Consider the following 22,889-nt stretch of genomic DNA (forward strand, 5'->3'; position numbering starts at 1 on the left):
CAGAATCTAAGTGTGCATATAATTTAAGACCAGACAAGAGATTCTGGATTTTGTGCAGCTCTTGCTGAATGCAGCAATGTGACTGCAGGTCACTGCCTTGACAGTTCCACCTATTAAGTGGTACCCTGCTTCACTGACAGGTGGTGTTCGGGAGAGAGAAGGAAAGGCTTCAAGTGCTACGTACGAAAACGCTACGTGACATTACACGTCCTTCCCTTTGTCGACAGGCTCTGTCTTCGGTACTGGGGCCACGCCGCGCGCCCTGGACCAAGACCAACAGAGCTCAGCCGTGTTCTCCCCACTTTCATCTATGATTTCCTGCATGAAAAGTTAAATTTCCTCTTGCGACACCCATGAAAAGTGTTCTCCTACAGTGGAAAAAGGTAAGGGCATGTCGTTTTCAAGTGTTATGAACCTGAAAATACTTCAAATTTACTATAACTTCACACATTTGTCTCACCCACATAATCTAAGTCCGTTTTAACCTCCCTTCCCTCGCTACGGGTCACCCCAAGCACGACAAGGCACAATGGCAGTGAGAATACGAACGGTGGGCGAGTCGGGTCACGGGGTCACGTCCTCAGAAAGGGCGCACGAAGCCATGCTACTGGGCTGAGGGTGGGCAAGGGACAGTGGCGGTGTTCCCTGGTCCCGGGTAGTCGGGGGTAATGCAAACGAGCAAAGTCATCTTATAAATGCGTTTCCTTTCCATTTAGCTCCTGAATAAAACGCACAGCTTAAAGGGGAGAACCGCAGAGCAGAACAGAGAGACCCCTCCGGAGCCCCCAGTTTGTTATGGGGCTTCCGGAAGCCCGGCACCGGACTGCTGAAGGCCAGATGTGTCAGAGGAGAACGGGTGATGCGCCCCAAACTGACAGCTCCCCAACTCGGGGCCATCCACAGTCCTGGTGAGAAAGGAACAGGGGTTGAAGAAGAGTAAGGAGACCAAATAATGTCCAAAGGTGCCTGCTTTGTAAGTATCTGCCTATCCCGACAGACACTGTCCCGTTGCCTCGGCGGAAACGGGAGGATGTGGTGTGGCCGACAAAAACTAAGAACATAGAGTAAAAAGACAACGCAGACCATGTACCATGTAATTACAGTTAGGGTTAACAAGTACGAACTGCAAGTGGTGTTATTTTTCCAATGCTAAAAAGCAAAGCTTTTAAAATTCCATTATCTCCAGATGGTTTTAAATGATTACTTTAAATGTGACTATTTCCTAAACCACACAAGAGTAAAATAGAGCATTTATTGATGGAATAACAAAAGTGCTTTTCTTAAATATTCTTCAAAATACATTTGTACAACTTACAATAATATATCCAAAATAACTGTATATACAAAACATTACCTAGTTTTAATGTATGTGCTTTTTTCCCCAAAAATTACAAAGTAACTTCTTTTTTATTTTTTTTTTTGGCAAAGTTCAACCTTAACAGAGGTGACAATTTTAAAGGTTGGTTTAAGAAAATAGAACCTGAGGGAAATTGACACGCAAGAGTCAATGACAAGCAAGAGATTTGGAGGAATATTTTTAGTTTGTTAAATAAAAATTTTTTTAGAGTGATACTTTTCACATTACAAAAATAAACAAAAATGAAGAAAAGGTCACTGTAAAATGATGAGAAAAGGATCTGCAGACTTGCTCTTAGTATCTCAAATAGCCAACAATGCATGTCAAAAAATGAATGCAAAATCACAACAGTCTTGTATTTACTTTGTATTTGGAGAAGATATAGTGAAACAAGTGGCCACATTCTGTTTTCTTTTAATTGCTATTAATATGGTTGATCTGATTGGCTCTTCGATGAATTTCATCCAGGAAGTTCTCCAGTTGTTCTATTAGCATTCTTTTTTTAAACCTGTGTAAAAAAAAATAATAGCACTCTCAATTTCTTGTTAACAGATGAAGCTATGTATCAGTATAATGTTTTTGTTAAAAGAAAACTGCCTTGGCAAGATTTTTCAACGTGAAATGAAAATGAAAAATCAACAACTGTATATGTAAAACCTACTGGAAGAAAGAGGTTACTCCTTCCACAATCAAAAAGAGAAAGGAAAATAACCTAATGTATACAAGGATTACTAACATCCAGCAAAATCAGGGCTCCCAGAGCAGTGGGGGCTCCAGTCACTGCTGTTTATGCTCTTTGCAAGCTGAACGTTAAAAGGAATGTGAACCAGGCACGAACCCAACGCCCCCACAAAGTGTTAGACGACATGAACGCGGGGCAGTGGCACTTAAAAACCGTGGTGTCCTCCTATCACACTCGGAAAGCTAGCAAATCAAGGATCAGACATCCTTAGTACAGAATATGGCCAACAGCTCAAGTTCAGGTTGCAACTTGAAAATTTTTTCTGTTAACAAATACAGTACACTAAAATTGCACTCATCTACGTAAGTACTAATGTTGCTGATGCTTTTCAGAATATCCCAAAATACCGCCTAATCTGTGCCCACTTCCTCTTTGCTTGTGACCACCATATTACACAACTCTAAAACAGTGATTTTTAACCTTTTTTAGCTCATGGTGCACATAAACCAATGGTTAAAATCCTGTGGCACATTAAAAAATAGTTTTTGGCCATCTGACAAAAAAAAAATAGGTGTTAATTTTGATTCATTCACACCAGAGAGCTATTGTCGTGTCGGCTGTTGTCATTCTTTCATTTGACAATCTAAGGGAAAAGAGGTCAGTGACCTTGACCGAACAGGCGGGTGCTGCGTGTTTTACCCCAGCTGAGAACTGCTGCTTTGAAAGACGACAGAAGTAGAGCGCAGGCACCAGGAATATAACTAAATCCACGAAGACGTCTGAGCTGACAGAATGTTACACTAGGAGCAGAGTACGTTAAATATACAAAACAGACGACACGAAAAGTCACCACCTCCTTCAAAGTGGCCTAAGCTCCAGCGCCCCCGCCAGCCCACACAGAATTAACTGTCCGATCGAAAACGAACTTTTAAGTATAGCGTGGAAGAAACTGGGGGACCAAAGAAGGGTCTATTTGGAAGGTCAGGTAAGATAAACCCTAGGATTTCTTAAAATGCTAAACATCTTAAAGGAAAAATAAAAACTAATTTTTGTATTCACTGAACTCATGAAACTCTCCAGGTAAGCACACTATGGAGTTACCATTCATAATCCTGACCCACATTCCTTGCACTAGAACACACAGCCCTGGGCAGCTGAGGCAAGCAGAGTACGGCCCGTCTGTCCAACTCTGGTCCTCTTAATCACGTGCTTTCCCACGTACAAAGGAACTGCACTCAACTGCTGCCTTTCAGGCCACCGGTTCGGTTCTCAGGGCACGTGCCTGGGTTGTGGGCCAGGTCCCCAGGCGGGGGCGGGTGAGAGGCAGCTGATCCGTGCATCTCTCACATACTGACCTTCCTCTCCCTCTTCCTCCCTCCCCTCCCCTCTCTCTAAAAAGTAAATAAAATCTTTAAAAAATAAATAAATAAAATATTGCCTTTCAAAGTGAGTGATTATTTCTTAATCACTCGTTAATATTCACAGCAGTCCAAATATAAAAAGGAGAAAAATTAAAGACTATAAAATACAAAGACACCCAAAGCCAGAGTAGGAAACAGAGAATTATGCAAGTATGCGCAGGAAGAAAAGGTTTGAGTTCTAAAGAATTTCTTTCAATAAACTAAAACAGGGAGAAGCGCTGTTTTATACATATAAATACATACATACATATACAACACAACAGACACTGTTAAATACTGACCATAATGGTCAAAGACTATTTACCTGGATGCTTCTTTAATGACATTTTGTAAAAATATTAGTCTTGTTTGTAAACTGCCTTGCACGTGCTTCAGTAAAGTGAAGATTCTTTCATATTCTTAAAACAAGAGAGGCAAAAAGAAAAATTAAGTGTCTTTCCTTTGCATTCTTACTCAATATTTTTCTGCTGCAGTTTACAAGACGTACTAAGACAAAACAAAAACATCCTATGTAAAGTTTTCACTGCTCATGGAAGACTTTCTAATGCATATATTGCAACACACACCAACAAGATAAAATAACTTGTCAACCACTGCTTTTTTGGTAAAAGGTCCCACTAAGGTATTGAGCTTAGAAGGGTGACTAAACAGCATTTCGGCAGTGCCGCTAAAAAGCGAGAAGCAAGTGGCTTTCACAAAAATCTATCCCTGTAATTGAAATTCTGAACTGCAGCTACCGTGGCGGAACGGGGGGGGGGCGTGGGTGGGGGCGCATGGAAGACACGGAACTGCTGGAGAGCCCCACCTCAGTCTCTGGTCTCACGTGCACCTCCCCGGCACTGCAAGGGCCCAACTGGCAAGGACAGAGTCTGCGCCCCTTCCCGGCCCGCAGGCCGGGGGCCTGCCCGCACCTCCTGCACGGACGCCAGCAGTCCTGGAATTTATCCCATGGAGTTCTTTGTGCTCATATCGTAGGTAGCTTTCCTAACTTCAGTTTTTTGACCTAAACCATCCCTGGTCACTGCTATGGCTTAAATCTTAAACACAGGGCTGGGCTGCTACCGTAAAAACGCAGGTGCTGGCTAGAGGAACACTCAGGACTCTGGGTCCCCGTGACGGCAGCGCTCTGGGTACAGCAGAGCGTCAGCGTCTGCCAGCGGCGCAGAGTTAAGCCTCACACAGCTTACATGTTGCTCCAGGCTGATCTAGAATCCTATGTTTTCAGCTAATCCGACTTATTTTTGGGGGGGGGGAGCACACACAGAAATTAAATCTGGGGTTTGTGTCTAATTGTACATACTTCTTCCTGGCTTTCGAATCTCTTTCATTATTTGTGCTTTGAGTTCAGTGTTGACTTCTTCGTGGCTCCTGCAGTGCACCAGCTTCTTCCCCTTGCTGAGCGAGGACGCTGGTGTGTTCTCTTCGGGGCACTGTACTTTATTTCTCGGCTCCTCGTGATTTTCTAAAAACCCGCCGACAGCGAGGTCGTTAGTTCCTAAATGATCATGACCGAAAGCCTCTGTGTGGTTGGTCGGTCGCTCCAGTAAACCGGCTGGGGAAGGTGATGCAAATTCTGTATCCATAGCATTTGGTGTGACGTCTGATGAGAGTTGGTCGGCAACATGATTCTCAACCACATCGTCTACTGTCGAGTCATTACTAGCTTCTGGAACTAAAAACGGAGATAAGAAGAAAAAACTGTGAGACAATTTCAAAGCACAGAGTAATGAAAACTTCAAAGAAATGTTACTGCAGAAAACCACAAGTGATCTCCTTGACGGATGCAAATGAACAAATAATGTGATGGGATTCTTTGGTGAAGATGTGGAGGATTCAATGTGAAACATTCACAAAATTACAAAAATCTATACAACTTCTGTCCTTAGGGAGGAAAAAAACTAAAAGCCACATTCACTTTTACTTCTCTGTCTTACTTGACAGCAACTTTGCTGAACGAGCAGGGTGCAATGGTTCGGGGACATGCGCAGGACTGAGACGACCGTGCTCGCCCCCTCTCCGGCCCGGGCTGCAGCCCCCACTGCCCCAGACCTCTGTCGTCACTAGGAGGCAGAAGCAAAGGCGGCAAGTTTAAAACGCCCCACGTTCTTCAGGCCACAGCCCGCCACGCAGGCCTTTCACGGCGCGCCCTCCTCTTCCTCACACTCACCCGCCTGGTGATGCGCGACGAGCCGGTGCCCGCGTCAGCCCACCGGGCAACTGGACTTCAAGCCTGCCACCCTGCCACTTCACAGGAGATCGCTGAACTTGCTCCCCGCCCCCAGAAAGCAGCTGAATTCTAAGTTCCCCGACGCTCACCACACCTCTAGGACAACGGCTGGGTTCATCTCCACTCCCCCCACTTACCGGCCCAAACGGACTCATCCCCACAGACCCCTGACTCCCCCATCAAGTCTGTTCCAGGACATGCGAGCGTTACTGTCTTGTGCAGCTTCTCTTTAACCAGAACAGCCTTCCTGCCAAGACACTGCTCTCCTCCGCAGACTGAAACAGAAACTGCTCCCTCTAATGCTCTCCGTGAACGTGGACTCACCGATCCCTCGCCGCCCAGCGCCACCTCAAGACCCTACGTCCACGCACTCCTGGACCAACTCCCACTCCAGACTCTGCGGCCCCCCCGAGTCACTTCACTCATCCTCTCTCCCCACCACGGCCGCTAAGGGTCCCCCGGCACATCGGTGTGGAGACACGATGTCTCCAGAACCCAGTCCGCAGACTCCCTCCCACCCCGTGCCCCTCAGGACAGCATTCTCGGGCCTTACTACTCAAACAGTGTGGTCCGTGGGCCAGACGCATCAGCACCACCAGACGGCTTGCAAGAAATGCTCACCGAAGCTCTACTTCAGCTCGACCAGTGAGAACCTTCTCATCCATCCTTCAAGTACTACTGCAAACAATGTCCTCGTCAAGTGCCTTGACCCCACAGACCAAGTTGAACCCTCAGCACCAAACACACCCACAACATACTTGACTTCCCTTCTGTACAGCTCACCACACTTCTAATGGCTCTCTCTCCTCGCGCATTGTAAGTGACAGCAGAAGTCCCTGTCCCGGCCACAGCTACCCCACCGTGCCTGGTGCTGTCTGAAACAGCACAGGTCTTTAGCAGTGAGTTGTTGCACTACACTGGCCTTGAATTTGACAATGCCCTTTAAAAACTATTTTGAAAGACTTAAGATTTGCAAATATTTTAGATCATGATTGCTCATAAAGCATAACGAACATATGAAATGTTCTACAAACATGCATTAAAAAGACACAAAAACAATTACATGCCAATTCAGAATACACAGATCTTCTCCTGCGGTTCCTGGACATGACAGAAACACCCAACTCTTACTTTTATGAAGAGGAAGGGGTTTGATGAGGTCTGGCTGTGCCTGAGCCGCGGGGGCGGGCGGTCCTTTCCCTCCGATGTGGTTGTTCACGACCGGGTTCTGCTGCCGGCCGCGCAGCAGCGGGGACATGCAGCGGCGCCGTTTGGGGATCCCCTGCATGTTGGGCTCTCCGGGCCGCTTGTGTTTATTCTGAGGCCCAGCCACAAACTCGTCGGCTTCATCTATCATCATACCCTGCAACAGAAGGTAAGATTCCCCTGGGTTTACACACAGCTTTTACTGGCACAACTAGTTCCAATTCCCATTACAGCAACTATATCTAACTGTGTTGACATTTATTAGATACTCTACCGGGAAAACAGCTTTAGCTTACTTAAGTTAGGAACTTTTAAACCCACAGTACCTAGCACAAACGAATTATGTAGTGGGACGTTTCCATATGTAATAGAACTATTTAATGGAAAATTTACCTTTTTATCCAGCTTAAAGGGGTTGCCAAATGTATGCAACCTTCGAGGCTGATCAGGGTCGAGCTCCCTCAGCGGAGAAGGTACTTGCTTGAGGTATTCCTGGTAGTTCCCCATCTGTGCTATAGGAACACTGTGCACTTGGTCTTTTCAAACAAACAGAGCAACAACAAACGTTAACCTCGCTGATCCCTGTTACAGCTGGCACATACCTTCTTTTTTTATGATTTTTCAAAAAGACTTTATTTCTTTTACTTTTAGAGAGAGAGGAAGGGAGGGAGAAAGAGAGGGAGAGAAACACGGATGTGTGGTTGCCTCTCACACGCCCCCTACTGGGGACCTGGCTCACAACACAGGCAGGTGCCCTGACTGGGAATCCAACCAGTGACCTTTCGGTTTGTGGGCCTGTACTCAGTCCACTGAGCCACAGCAGCAAGGGCAACACATATCTTCTTATATACGAAAGTGACCTGGTATTATTCTAGGCAGTCTTCCCTTACCACATACTCTAAATTCATTTGTTGCCTTTATAAATATAGGGACACAAGAATATTTGAAATTTTTAAAATAAAATAAAAAATCATTGATTTTATCTCTAAAAACAAAAATATTGCATCTAATTACAGTGCACAGAATCATCAATATGTGTAATCTTACTATGAAAAGGAATGCATCTTCTCCTCTATTCCAAATATACAAAACTTAATTATAGCAGAATTTACAGAAGAGAAAACACATACATAACCCTTTTATATAAGGGTACAGCTGGAACGCTTACATCAGAGAGGGCAAGGGTTACATTCTCCTCTGACTGGATTTGTAGTAGGTGCCAAGGAGAGGGCTGAAGGAGATGTCAGGATGTGACAGCTATTGGCCACCCAGGTATCAGCATATCGTAAGAAAATAACTACATGTGTAGTTATTGGCCATCAGATATCTGCATATCGCGAGAAAATAACTGCACGTGTGAATGGATGAAAAACCAAGGAAGAACACCCAGCGGCTGACAAAGGCCGTTCCTCTGGGGAACGGAGTCAGGGGTAAGAGTGACGGGGAAAGCAGTGCAGCAGCCTCGGGATGAATTTTTACTTCTTTGTTCGAGTCCACAATGAGGATGCCATACTGCAACAATTCCTTCAGAGTTACAGTACTGCTATCATGTTTCAATACTAAGAAGAAATTTACAAAAGAAATGCCAATATGAGAACCGTGATCTAACCTTCATCCTGCCCTTTAAGAAACCTGCGGGTGCTCTTCATCAGATTAAATCTCATTCTTGTTAAGTGATCCAAAAGATTCCGTCTTGGTATGTCGTATGCATTTCTGAATGTCTGTGGCTTTAAGTCCTATGGGAAACATTCAAAGACAAAGAGAATTAGGAAACTGTCTAGCCTGCAGCATAGGTTTGAAAAAAAGATACGTAAGTTAACAAATTTAGCTTAAAAACAGAAGAGAGTTATGATGTAATCTTAATGTGCTATTTTGGGAACCAAAAGATAAAATACGGGTAGTGAATTCAACCAAAGAATCTCAAGCTCACATCTAATGCAAGATTTTATTATATAATTCTGGCTAAAAGAAACAAATCCAAATTTTTCAAGGTTTGTTTTTAAAGCTTTGCTATGTAATCGACACACCATACACCTGCCTGTGTAACCTGTGTAACCACGCGGTTCAGTGAGCGTCAGTGAGCTCACGGCGGTGCAGCCGTCACCACGACCCAGTTCCGGACCCTCCCGGCCTCCCGGAGGGTCCTCGTGCCCGTCCGCAGCCGGTCCCCAGTGCCAGCCCCAGGCAGCGACCCACCTGCTTCCCGTCTCCGCGCGGCCCATCTTACACAGGAAACCTGGCAACACCTAACATTGTCTATCTGGCGTCCTTCACTGGGCATGATGTTTCTGGGATGCATCTATGTTGTTCATGTGTCAGGAGACTATCCCTTTTTATTGTATAAAGTGGTATTCCATTATAGGGATACACCATACCTCTCACTATCTGTCTTTGATACACACTGGATTGTTTTCCGTTTGGGGGGACTATGAATAATGCCGTTATTACATATATTTTCATTTCTCTTGGGTAGATACACACAATTGCTAGTTATATAGCAAGTATGTATTTACCTTCTTGAGAAACTGCCCACTATTTCCCATTAGCAATGTGAGAGTTCCAGCTACTTTCCATCCTCACCAACACTTTATATTTTTCAGTCTTTTAACTTTCAGCCATTCCAGTGGCTGTAAAGTGGGGTCTCGTTATGGTTTTAATTTCCATTTCCTTAGTGGCCAATAAGGTTGACCATCTTTTCATGTGCCTGTTCAAGTTTGTATATCTTATTTGGTGAAGTATCTGTTCAAATATTTGCCCATTTTTTTAAACGGGGGTGTTTGTTTCTTTGTTATTGAGTTGTATTACGTTCCTTATGTATTTCGATATTAAGTTCTTTATTCAATATATGCTTTTCTCCCAGGCTTATGATCTCCTTAAGTTTCTTTTGAATTAAAAAATTTTAATTTTAATGAAGTTCGATTTATCAAGTCCTTTCTGTTTTGTATTTTAGAACTCTTCAATGATCCATGACCCAAGGTGATGTTGATTTTCTGCAGTTTTCTTTAGTTTACAGTTTAGTTCTTACATTTAGGACCACGATCACTTCAAGTGCTGTTACACAAGGGTCCGGACCCTACTTCTGAATATGGACACCCACTGCTTGTTGAGAAGACTGTACTCGTACCCTCTGAATCACCTTGGCACCTGTGTTAAATAAACACTGACCGACTCTCTGTGTGAGGGTCTACCTCTAGACGGCACTCTGTTCCACTGACCTGTGCGGTCGCCCCTGTGCCGACAACAGACAGTGTCCGTCACTACAGTTTTAACACTTTTAAAATTAGATCGTGCAAACTGTCCAATTATATTCTTTCCCAAAACTGTTCTAGCTATCCTAGTACCTTCACACTTCCACATACATTTTAGAATCAGGTTGTCAGTTTTTATAAAAAGGCTTCTGAAGTAAAGATCTGTTTAATGACGAGTATTCATGAAGTGTCCCAGGACCACATCATGCACCCCAGGTGGAAAGCGTCAAACTGCAGTGACGCCACCAAGCTACGTGACTGTAAGCAATCTCTAAGCCTCTGCTTATTCACTTATAAAGTAAATGGGTTGGTTTACTTTTTATCAGCACATCCACTCATTCACTCACCATGGACAATGTCTATTTTCATCCTAAAATTCAATGATTCAACGATAGTGCGAGGGAATGGTCATTACTCTGCAGAGGTATAAAAGTACTTCCGAAAGTCTGGACGAACTGAGTTTCAGTTAGCAGAAAATGTGATCTCGATTCAACAACATAATATCAGAATATAACTGGGGCAGCACTAAATCCGTGTAACTGTTACCTTGTTGAGCAGAGCAACCTGGAACCCAGTGTATTCTTTCATGTTCAGGTCCAGCAGTCTGTGGGGAACGTCCTCTGAAATGCCCTGCAGCAGCTGCTGAAAATCTTTCCTGTAGGCCATCGACAAACCGTGCGACCGGCTTCGGACTTTAATTCCAGTTTCCTGCACCACCTTCTTGCCTACAGACCCGATGACTCGATCAGACTCTATTTTGGCCTAAAGTACAAACAAACAAGAACTGTCTTGATGTAATCTAAATTGGTAACCTAAATTCTGTACTTTTGGTCCTCTGTAAGTCAAATATTTGTATATTTTAAAAGTATGTAAGAAATTAAAATCACGAGTGGCATACTTTATGTCAAGTACTTGGTAAATTAAACATAGTTTGAACAATGTCTTGTGATTTTAAATTATTACAATTCTAACCTGTTAGAGCGAGGCAAACAAATACAACTCTAATTGTAAACACCCACTACACTTAAACCATGAAATGTAAAGACACCCTAAATGAAAATACGCATTTCTAATTCAGAGCCGATAGAAAACTAGAAAAATCCTCTCATCGATATTTACTTAAAGACATTAGCATATAAATACATGTTCATAGATATGGCAAATAATGATGCCATTTTTCACTGGAAAGCAGATAGCATATATTTTGACTCTTTCCACCTGCATTTCAATGAGCAGTTAAGTATATACGGCAGCAGCACTGGGAAAATGATGCATCTTGTACAACTTTAATAACTTAGCAGTCAGTTAAAGTGTACACTGCTTAACCACCATAGTGTCTGCTAAGGTGATTAATGCCCAAAATGACAAAATTCAATGTCTCTTACAAATATTTCAAAAGAAATTCCCATTTTGAAAGAAAAAATCTATAGGTTTTAAGAGAAAGCAAAAAGAACTGGCATTTTTTCTAAGAAAAAACAACTTTCTAACAAATTTCTCAAAAGAAAACAAAGAATGTTCACGAACTGGAAGTCTAAGAAGCCATTTCATAAACTGGGAATTATTATTTGAAGTTAACATTTCAAAACATAGCATACCGTGCAATTGTGTTAATATATGATACATGTGGCTTTAAAATGTAATATACCAATAAAATGGAACTCTCTTAGAACCATCAAGAACATCTGGCCTGTTAACCATCTTAGCCAAAACCATTCCAAACACACGAAGGCCTCTACTTCCCCGCGTTACCTGCTGACTCAGTTTTTTGAGGTATGAAATGACACTGTAGCTGAGGCCGTACTCCATGCCGTCTGCTATGAGGTTGGGTGCCCCCATCATTCGAACAGCTTTCTTCAAAGGCTAGGGGCAGAAAAGAAAACGCCTCTTGTCAAAAATGTCAGGCTAGATTAGATGTACTATGTCCGTTTTGAAAACTTCTCCCCGCCCCCAATTTCCCCTTTTCTGCAGTAAGAGTAATATCATATCTGTATTTCAGTCAACTGTCTGTCAGTGGTATGAAAGGCAGTTTGAAAGTGTTGAAAGGGATTAGAAGCTAGAATGGTAACACCCAGGGCAAGACGGGTGAAGACCTAGACTCCTCGGAGATAGTGAATTAGGAAGAAAAGGGCAGGAGGTGCATTGCAGAGGCGGATTTGGTAGAACCTGGGTAGTAACTCCAATGGAGCCCAAGAAGGGAGATGGAGATTCCCGCTTTGGGTAACTGCACGGGCTGTAGCTCGGCCACGCACTAGCTTCGTGACCCCGTGGTCTTGGGTTCTGCAGCCTCTCTGTGCCTCAGCTTCTGATTTGCAAAATGAGAGTAACAGTGTCTACCTCGTAGGGTTGTCATGGGATTAAATGAATTAGTATATGGAAAGCACTTATAAAAGCATCTGGCACACAGTAAGCATTCAGAAGGTGTTAATCATGGCAATCATCATTACCTGAGCTGAAAGAAAACAGAAGGAAAAATAAGGAGGAGGAAGAACAGTCTAATATGTACTGTGGATGTGGTGTAATGAAACAGTATTCATTGTAAGGAGAGACCAGTGGAGAACCACTTTGGACAACGACAAGCATCACTGGCAGGAGTGTCCAGCGCGCATGAATGGGATAGAGACAGAAAAAGGATGATATTCACTGACATATCAGAAAGTGGGTGAGCACTCGTGTGAAACTAGAATCAAGTCCCAGAGATAGCACATCTCTGGTAGTTCACATCCGTGCAGCTCTGGCTAAGTCCTCCAGGTTCCTATGAAATATAAATGAGTCAACATATGTAACATTTCATATTCGAAGTGCTTCTTCCTTTCACTCTTACATGGCAGGCGTTATGTGCTAGACGTTCATACAATTTATCTCTTAAAACTGTAAAATATGATTTTTAAAGCTCAAGAAATTAATGTTCTTATAAGGGGCCATTTATGAAGATCAGTTATAGTCAAATGCTGAACTGGTTCTTGAATCAAAAGCAGAAGTAATGTCTCAAAGTGCTTTCAGTGTGGATCTTTCTGTTAAATTCCTTTTCATAAAATAAAGTAGTGTACTTACTAATACATACGTTACCGGTCTTATCTACTACGATAAACTAGATTTTAAGTAATCAGAAAATTCATGGCTTTAAAAATATATGGTTCTCTGTGAATATACACTTATGTACCTAAGAACATATTTCTGAAGACTTAGAAAATAATGCAACAAAAATAATTTTGAACCATTAGAGAGAACTAATTCTGAAACTGCAATTTAAAAAGATAGTGCAAGGCCTGAGATGAAAAGCCTACATTCAAAACGGGCTGCCTGGGACTGAATGCCAGCCCCCATATTAGCACTGTAACCCTGGACCACACAACTTATCTTTTAGTACCTTCGTGTCCTCATCTATGGAATAGGGACAATGACCATTTCTACCTCCTAGGATTACTACATAAATGAAATGGGATTAATACATGTAACGTGCATAGGATCGTAGTAGGCATAGGGTAGGCACTGTCTATACTCAAAATCATCATTATTTTGCAAATCATTAAAACATTTCTTTCCTATTACATCTATACTGGTCATGTGTACACACAATTTTCATGACATTTAACCTGTAATGGCAAAAAAGCAGGAATACTTACAATAAAGTATGAGCATAATATAAAACTTTATAACAAGTTCTATTTTTAACAATAATATCCTTACCCCAAGGTAGTAGGGAGGCATTGTCTTCAAATAACTTTCGAACGACTGTCTCCATTTCAGTGTTGGTTTTGCTTTATGCACTTTAAACAAGTCATCTATAAATGTATAATGCAAACAAACTATCATCACTCATCTTCACAGATGAAAATCAGGGCAGGTAAGTTTCTTATTTGTGAGAGGAAGAGTAACATGAGATACAAGCTTTTAACAAAATAAAAGTGGTAAAATTTTGGGTTCTGTAATTTTCAGTAAGTAATACCATTTCAAAAATGAAAAGATGCCAATTATGGTCTAAATTACAGGTAAGGATAAAAGTGGAATCGGGAAATACGAAGAAAAATTATACTCTATCTAGACCTAGACACGAGACAGGTTCCAGGACACAGGCAGCATATGTACAGAGCTTTCTATAAATGTATCTACTAATATTGTGACTATAACTTTCAAATCTGAGGAGACTCCATAAAGGAAAATTAGCCTTTTCCAGCAGTACTCAAAAATTACAGCCCGATGGTGCCCAGAAACTAACTTTAGGCTACCATGTTATTTTGGAACAAACTCATTCAGGAAACATCTGCCAGGTGGAAACGTGCGCTGAGCCCAGGAGAAGGTGGCAGGGGTGACTCACCTAAAAGGGGAAGGAGGACAGGGTAATTGTAAGGCATCACAAAGAGGTTGACACAGTTCAGCGCTGTACTGGCTTTCAAGTAACCAAACGGGTGACCCAGTTCACTGTATTTCGCACTATTGCTCACATATACCTGTTAAAAAGGAGTGATTAAAATTTCCTATTTTTATGAAGGTTAAAATCTTTACAGATTATATAAACCATTGACTCAATTTCACTTTTTAAGAAACACTGAACTTAGATCAGCTCACCTGCCAACATGTTTGAGGAGATTTCCTTTCCAGGATAAACTGAGTCAGTGGGGAAGGTTCCAACTCGTATTTGTCAAAAGGCAATTTGTCAATAACCATTGGTTCACAGTCTGTACAGGAAAACTTCACTACAGGATGAGACGTACGAGGTGGCTAGAGGGAAAAGTTTCATTAGTCTTTATGCAAAATACCAGAGACAAACTCATTTTCAGTATCAACTACCAAAACGGGCTCTAACTAGTTTTGCTAGTTAGAGTTCAGTTTACTAGGTAAAGCAACTTTAACTGAAAAATCTTAGAAATGCAGTTTAAATTATTTAATATTCAAAAGAAAGATAAAGCACTTCAAAATCTACACAAAATGAAAATCTCTTTAGGTTTAAAATATAAATTTTTGGAATTAAGTACTCATGTTCATGTCCGAGGAACATAGAGAAACCTTCAGTTTTAAGTACTCACTTGTGGCAATTTAATTTCTTATATAGTGGCCTCCAAACAGATCGATCATACACCTTGGTCAGTAAAAGGTGTTGAATATACAGTAAGCTAGGACATCACACATTGAAACATTATTTGCAAGCCTGGGACAGGCACCAGGCAGAAGGCGTGTGTCCTGGGCAGATCTGACTGGCTCCACCCTCCTCTCCTCGGTCCTCTGGCCTTCGGGTGGGTGGGGGGGGGCGGGGCGAGGGGAGCGCTGGGGGCGTGGTGATTCCCAGCCTGCGATCCTGAATCGTGACCTAACTACTAATACTGGTTGGAAAGCGGAAAATAAAGAAATAAAACCTCACCGATCCGAGATTGGTGAGGGAAATGTGAGCTACCGGGAAATAATTTGAAATTTCGTAGCTATAAAGGGTTCTTCTTAGCCTCAGCTACTCTGCGCACTGGCGGCCCCCACGTCCGCTCACTGCCCGCACGCCCACGACTGCTGCTGCACGTGACCCGGACCTCCGGAGATCCCACCCCACAAAACCTACTCTAAACACCTAGATGTCATCCTTCATACCCTGCCCTTACCCTGCACATGTAACTGTCACAAAGACCAGGTAAAACGATCCCACAGACTCGAAGGCACTGAGCAGAGGACACACACACACGGCAGGTGCACAGCGCTCAGCGTCCGTCTCTCCGGAGACGTGTCTCCACGTCCTACCACGCCAGGCCACGCCTTCATTCTCAGACTACACTGAAATAACCGCTTCTTTCTTATCAATCTCCCTAATCAATTAGCCCCCTCTAATCCCATGGCCATCAAATTTAATATAAAAGTTGATTCGGTGCTCAGTTGTCTTTAACTTCATTTGAAACAATTTTGTTAAGACTGTATTTTGGCAGCTGTCATATCAGCGTGCATTTTTAAAAACATATCAAAATTGGTGAATTTTTGTGTAGCTATTTTCATGTTGAAGATGAAAGAAAATACGTTTCAGCATACTACTTGAAATACTTTATTATTTCAAGAACGGTAAAAATGCGACTGAAATGCAGGAAGAGGTTTGTGCGGTGTGTAGAGAAGGAGCTGTGACTGATCGAATGTGTCAGAGGTGGTTTCTCGGGTTTGTGCTGGAGATTTCTCGCTGGATGATGCTCCATGGCCTGGCAGACCTGCTGAGGCTGATAGCGATCAGACTGAGACATTAATTGAGAACAATCCATGTTAGACCACGTGGGAGACATCCAACATATTCAAAATATCCAAATCAATGAAGCTACTGGTGCAAATGAAAAATGTGTCTTATATTTTATGGAAAAAAACACATGGATGTTTTGGCCAGCCCAATAATTATGCTATCTAAAATTATTTGGTAAAAGTAATAAATGATCACCTAAAAATAGGGTCCAAACTCTTAATATGATACACAAAGACCTCCGACGGTCGGGTCCGTACCCGCCTTTCACCCACCACACCGTGCGTGCCCTGTGCTCTAGCCATGCCAAACTACTTGCAATTGCTCAAACAGACCATCATCTTTCATGCCCCCAAATTTCACAATTTGCCTGACTGCTTTAATATTTCCTCTCTTACATACTGCAAATAAAGTTTTGAAGTCTGAACCGGCAAGTTATCAACCACGAAAAGACTTCCTCCCTGACACCCCTTCCCGCCCTGTACCCCAAGCACATACCGGGCAGTTAGGTACCGCTTCCCTGTGGGAGGGTTCTGCTCTGCCCCTCGGTTACAGTTTACACGCTGTACTCTACTACGTTTCTTCTATTTCTGACCTTCCCATAAATGCTAACGTCCAACAGGGTGAGCACAATGTTTTACTCAACTTGTGCCATTCACCTCGTGCTCCCGTGAACCCAGCATGCACCTAACACACAGCTTATCGCATCTGTCCATGGAACTCGCTCCTTTCCTGGATGAACATACTGAGGTCCAAGAGGAAAAAGGAGGGGGAAGGAGTCCTCTGGAACTTGGCAAAGACACTCTGAATTCATTGTTTCATTTACTCCCCCAAACAATCCTATGGGATAGGAGCTACTATCATCCTTTAACAGATGGAAAATTAAGGCATAGAGAAGATAATTAACCAAAGGTACATAACTAATCATCGTGGTAGAGCCACGATTCAAATTCAGAATCAGTCTCTAATAAATGACACTTAAATTTCAATATCATTACTTCTTATCTGAAATAGTTATTCATAAAAATGTCATTTCCCTCTAATATCCTTCAGTTACTAAATTTTGCCAGTTCTTTCCAATATTATCTTTCTTATGATTCTCTCTTCCATCATCTCAATCCAAACTCTTAATATGTCTTATGTGAACCATAATAGCCCAACAGGAAACCTGCTTACCTTCCAACACGTCTCCTACTTTTGCTGCAGATAACCACCACCAGATTAACTTTCCTAAAGCAGCACTCTATAAAAATGCCTTCAGTTATTCTTTGAGCCCCACTGGAAAAAGCTTAAATTCCTTAACCTTGCATTTAAAGTCATGAACAATTTGGTTCATTTACTAGTACTCTCAATATTCTGCGTATGTGTTATGACCCACCTATACTCAGCTACTTGCTATTCCCCTAAATATACCTTGTTCTTTTTTACTTCCACATTTTTTTCTCATTCCTTTCCTCCTCCCACTGAAATCCTACCCACACTTAAAATCCGCTATGGCTCGTAACAATTTACAACAGACAACTAGAGTAATATTAATAGATAATGATTGTGATATTGATTTTGAATTTCTATTATGATGAGACAAAGTACCATACATACTACTGAGGGTATTAAATAAAGACAATCAAAAGAATACCAATAAAGCAGTATTTCATACAACTATGGTATCTGTTCTATAAGAGTCGAAAAAGCTCCAGAAGAGAAAGTAAAATGAACAGAGAAACTGAATTTCTCTATAAGATCAGACTAAAAAACTATGATGGTTCAATCAGAACAAAAAGAAAAGGAATAAAGAAGATACCTTACTGAAATTTATTAATCTTAATTTTAATGAACCCCAAATGAATAAAGGAAATTATCACTTTATAGATGTTAAATAGATTAAAAGTAACTAATATCCTGAAGAGTTGATATAGGTTTCAAGTACAAAAGATGTCAAATAGGATGCAGTTTAATCTGTCAGTGATATCTGGGTTTTAAGTGGTATCTGCCTGATACCTGAAATACAATCTTGTCTTCTAAGGGTGGGATGTCATCTCTCCCACAAAAGAGCCCAGGGTGTCCTCATGTACTAGAAAAAATACTGATGTGAAAGGACATGTGGCAACAAGATTAAGTAGGTATGCTGTATAGTTTTACCCTATTGTCAGAAAAACTACATAGTGAACGCTGATAATTCACCAGAACCTTTCAACAAGCTTTACTGTTTCCAAAAAATAATTCATAAGCAAGACCAGAAAACCATTTCTATCTTAAACCTCCAGACTGATGAAAAATAGAACTAAAACCATGCAAGTCAACATAAATTTGTAAAACTAAATCCTAAAAGACTGCAGGCAAATGGTCAAAATGATGGTGTAAGCCTTCATTTAAATTCTAAATTGTGTCCCTGGGACAAATCTTCATGTTGTATTATGTTTAGAGTCCAAAGAGAACTCATGAAACATTTATGATTCTGTACCCAGACGCTAAAAAAAAAAAAACAACAACAAAGACCCATAAGCAAGTATTAGTTCCAAAGGGACCAGGTGCCTTTTTCCCATTACTACATAATGAACAATACAGTATACTAAAGCAATTAATAGCTTATCACAACACTTTGAACACTGTAACTTCTGTAAATTAGCCACATATTTAATTGAAAGTAATACTTAACACTAATATAAAAAGCAGATAAATGGTTACTATTGCAAAGTCACAGTCTGGTACTTACTAATGTTGGAGAATTCTGATCTGGCCAAAAAGACTCTGGAACCGGCCAGTGACCTATAGGAACCCCCGTTTTAGGGTTTGGTCTGACATATATGAGTTTGTGGCAGCTATGCCACGGCTGGGATCCGAAAGGCCTTGCTATATCTGGCTGCCCATCTACGGCAAAGAAATTAAGACCAAAAAAGAAAAAGCATATATCATTAAGGAGAAAAAGCATCATCAAAAGTTCAGTGATCTCTATTATTACTTAACTTAATAAAAAGGTCCTAATACTTGCTCAATTCCGAACTTTCCTCTTTTCCTTAAATGGTAGAATACCATCATGACCGCTTAACATCTAGATCAGATTAAATTTCCCTAGAGAGTAAAGCCTGCAAACACCAGCCATGAGTTCAACAGCTGAAAACAGGTCCCACAGCATCCTTTTCTTGTCCAATCAGAATATGTAAAACATACTTTATGGTAACTAGTTGTTTAATGAATAATACGTTTCTCCCACCAGATTATAAGGGCAAACACTCAATTTCTTCATCACTGTGCTTGGCTTAGTAAATACTAGGTAAGTATTGCTAAATAAATAATCATTTCAACTAAAGCCTAATAACTTAAAAAAAATGAATAAGCAAATCCTGAATCGAAGTGCCTACCCTTTATCTGAAATAATTCTATCAAAATAGCAACTCTCTATCTGAAATAATTCTATCAAAATAGTAAACATTTATTTAGCACCCAACTCTAAACCAAACAATAAAATAATCTAAAAATAAATACATTCCATGCTTAACTATTCAATTAAAAGAAAATGTTTAAAGAAAAAGCAGAAACAGCGAGACAATTTACATAATCTTGCCACCTTCTGCTCCTTGCCTATAATCCCCCGCTGAGGGCACCCAATTTTCCATCTCCATGGCCCCTCGCCCTCCCACGCTAGTGGGTCGCCTCTGCCAAACGTCAGTACCGGCCTTCTAATTCCTGCTGCCCGCTCCATCGTACAGCGCAGAGGGCCTGGGTGTAAGAGCTGTCCATTGGCTCTAGCGCAACTCCTTAAACACTCTGACATAAACAGTCCATGATCACAGAATGTTAGAACACAGCCAGGTGGAGCTGAGCTAGAGATGAGTAATCAGGCTTCCCAGTAAAGGCTGGGTCCTCGTTTTTGGAACCACGTAAACCGTTTGTTTCGGCCTAGTTTGGTCCTTAGAAAAGATATAACTAGGCAACTAAATAAACACACTTGTGAATTCAGACAAATGGGGGAAGCATATATACAGGAGAGAACATTATAATACTAAAAAGGAAATATGAGCTTGCTCATCTGTAAATACTTAAAAACTTTTTTGGCTCTTATAAAATTTCATGCTATGAACAATCAATATAAAAAAGTGTTGTTACTCCCTGGCTGGTGTGGCTCAGTGGATTGACTGCTGGCCTGTGAACCAAAGGGTCGCTGGTTCAATTCCCAGTCAGGGCACATGCATGGGTTGTGGGCCAGGTCCCCAGTAGGAGGCACATGAGAGGCAACCACACATTGATGTTTCTCTCCCTCTCTTTCTCCCTCCTATCCCCTCTGTCTAGAAATAAATAAATAAAATCTTTAAAAAAAGTGATGTTACTGAACCACTGTCAGTTTACCTTGACTTTCCTAATTAATCTTCCCTCTTTACCAATAGCTGTTCTGTCATCTTAATAATCTGGTCTTGTCAATCTTAAGGCAAAATCATACTTAGTTTTTCAATTCTAGTTAAATAACTGATACAGCAAGTTCAGAATGTCTGTAATAGAAGTGCAACGATACCTTCTACCGGGGAAGGATCCGGCCCTGCCTTTTCGAAGTTTATGACCACCCCACTTTGCACCTTCTGCACCAAGGACTCCAGACACTGATTAAGCATTCTTGGAGAACACACAGAGTATGAGCGGCCTGAGATTTAAAAAAGAAAAAAGGTAAAATGAAGTCTGTTGCACAAATTCCTACCTTTAGCAAGAAAGAATAATAGTGGCGTTTCTGACAGTAATGATTAACAAAAGTTCAATGGTAAAGTTTGACTTACTGCATTATCTTATGGGAGAATGAACAAAACAGTTACTTTCAATAAACCAACAATTCCATATAAATTTTTTCCCAATTATCAGTAAATGGAAAATACAAATCTTGGTCTGAACAAATCACAATAAAAAAGGTCATCTTTTACTTATTTATGTATATTATATAAAATGCGATTTACATAAAATATACATTATATATGTATATTATGTGATTTATATATAATATACATTACGTATGTATATTATATAAAATGTGATTTCAAAAATATATACATGAGAAACTATCTCTGGCTGTTATCCAATACAATTTATCCTTACTATACACACACAACATCTAGTATCTAACTGCCCCAAATCTTACCCCTGCTTAACAAAAGTGTATTTTCAGTAAGATTAATGCTAAGCACATAGTAGATACTTAATTATTTCATTAGTCTGATGATAGTTACTGCTTGTTTTAAACATTTGCATTTTAATATACAAAGGGTAGCGTATGCTCTTCTAAATTTCATCTGTCTTACATGCTTGAGAATCATCTATCTTAAGTAAATTTCCCTTCTGAATATTTTATGATCTGTAGGATTTTTGGTTCAGAAGCATTAAAATGCTAGTGATAAAAAAAATACCAATGAAAAGATCTCTTGAACGGAGAACTTCAGTATATCTAGACCTGTGTGGACCCGAGGTGGCTGGACACGTGCGGCTACTAAGAATTTGAAACGCGGCTAGTCCAAGGTGAGATGTATAGTAAATATAAAATACGTGCCAGATTTTGCAGACTTAATATGAAAATGATGTAAAATGTCAACAATGTTTAAATATAGATTTCACGTGGAAATAATATTTTATATATTGAATTAAGGTATTAAAAATAATTTCACTTGTTTCTTTTTAATGTGACTACTATAACATTTATAACTACACATTTAACTTGTATCATATTTCTATTATATGTGTTTATGTAGAACAATACTGAAAACCTTAACAGCCAAAACAACCTTTAATAAAACACCTTACAACGTAATTTTTAATGAGCTCAACATGGAATTTTACAGATTCAACAATTCAACCAAACACGGCTGTATCATTACCTCCAACATACCAAATTACTCACACCAATTTATACTTAACATGTGATTTGCTAAAGGCTACTCAGAAAAAAAAAAAAACATTAAAAAGCAGTGGGATTCAAATCCTCAGAGTCAGCTTTACTGAGAAAAACAAGTATCACGTAACAAACAACTTACCCGTGTACGGTAATGATAGTAATCATAAAAACACCTACCAATTACCGAGCGTCTGTCTATGTGCCTGGCACTATTCTCATCACTTTATCATATTTATTTATTAATCCTAGCAACAACGTGTGAGTTACTTTTTCCATTTTGCAAATAAGAAAACCAAAGCAGCCAGAAGTTAAATAATTTAACTAAGGTGGTACAGTAGTACAAGGCAAGATTCAAACCTTTAGGGTATTAGAAACTTCAATCTGGGTATACTTTGTTCCCTGGAAGTCAAAGTATTAATTTGAAATCAATATTTAAAACAGAATGTCTATATGGACTCACAGTTATTTGAAAGAATTAGTCAGTTAAAACATTTCTCAATTTAAACAGGTACATAAAATAATACATAAGAAGGCTGACCATCTTATCTTAACACACAAATGATGTAGAAGACTATATAAAGGCTGAATATCTTGTTTCATGACACTTAAGTATATTCCCAAGAAGCCATTAAAAAACAAAAGTTTTAATTGTGGCAATTCTCTCTACTCCCCTGACCTGTGTCTTC

At 40.7% G+C, this 22,889-nt stretch overlaps 1 protein-coding gene across 2 annotated transcripts in view; it reads right to left on the reverse strand.

The window, feature by feature from the left end:
- Positions 1-1,238: 1,238 nt before the first annotated feature.
- INTS6 (integrator complex subunit 6) overlaps positions 1,239-22,889 on the reverse strand; it is a 73,155-nt gene continuing 51,504 nt past the window's right edge. For both annotated transcript variants that reach the window (XM_045838992.1, XM_045838993.1), the window contains 13 exons: positions 20,845-20,970; positions 19,051-19,205; positions 14,708-14,860; positions 14,457-14,589; positions 13,829-13,923; positions 11,891-12,001; positions 10,688-10,903; positions 8,503-8,629; positions 7,287-7,429; positions 6,819-7,050; positions 4,761-5,132; positions 3,765-3,858; positions 1,239-1,865 (listed from right to left, as the gene is read on the reverse strand). In XM_045838992.1, the coding sequence (XP_045694948.1) occupies positions 1,772-1,865; positions 3,765-3,858; positions 4,761-5,132; positions 6,819-7,050; positions 7,287-7,429; positions 8,503-8,629; positions 10,688-10,903; positions 11,891-12,001; positions 13,829-13,923; positions 14,457-14,589; positions 14,708-14,860; positions 19,051-19,205; positions 20,845-20,970 (2,051 nt within the window). In that variant the 3' untranslated portion in view covers positions 1,239-1,771. The remainder of the gene's footprint in view (positions 1,866-3,764; positions 3,859-4,760; positions 5,133-6,818; positions 7,051-7,286; positions 7,430-8,502; positions 8,630-10,687; positions 10,904-11,890; positions 12,002-13,828; positions 13,924-14,456; positions 14,590-14,707; positions 14,861-19,050; positions 19,206-20,844; positions 20,971-22,889) is intronic.

This window comes from Phyllostomus hastatus, unplaced genomic scaffold (assembly GCF_019186645.2).
Source record: "Phyllostomus hastatus isolate PE091 unplaced genomic scaffold, TTU_PhHast_1.1 phas_contig_29, whole genome shotgun sequence".
Lineage (NCBI taxonomy): Eukaryota > Metazoa > Chordata > Mammalia > Chiroptera > Phyllostomidae > Phyllostomus > Phyllostomus hastatus.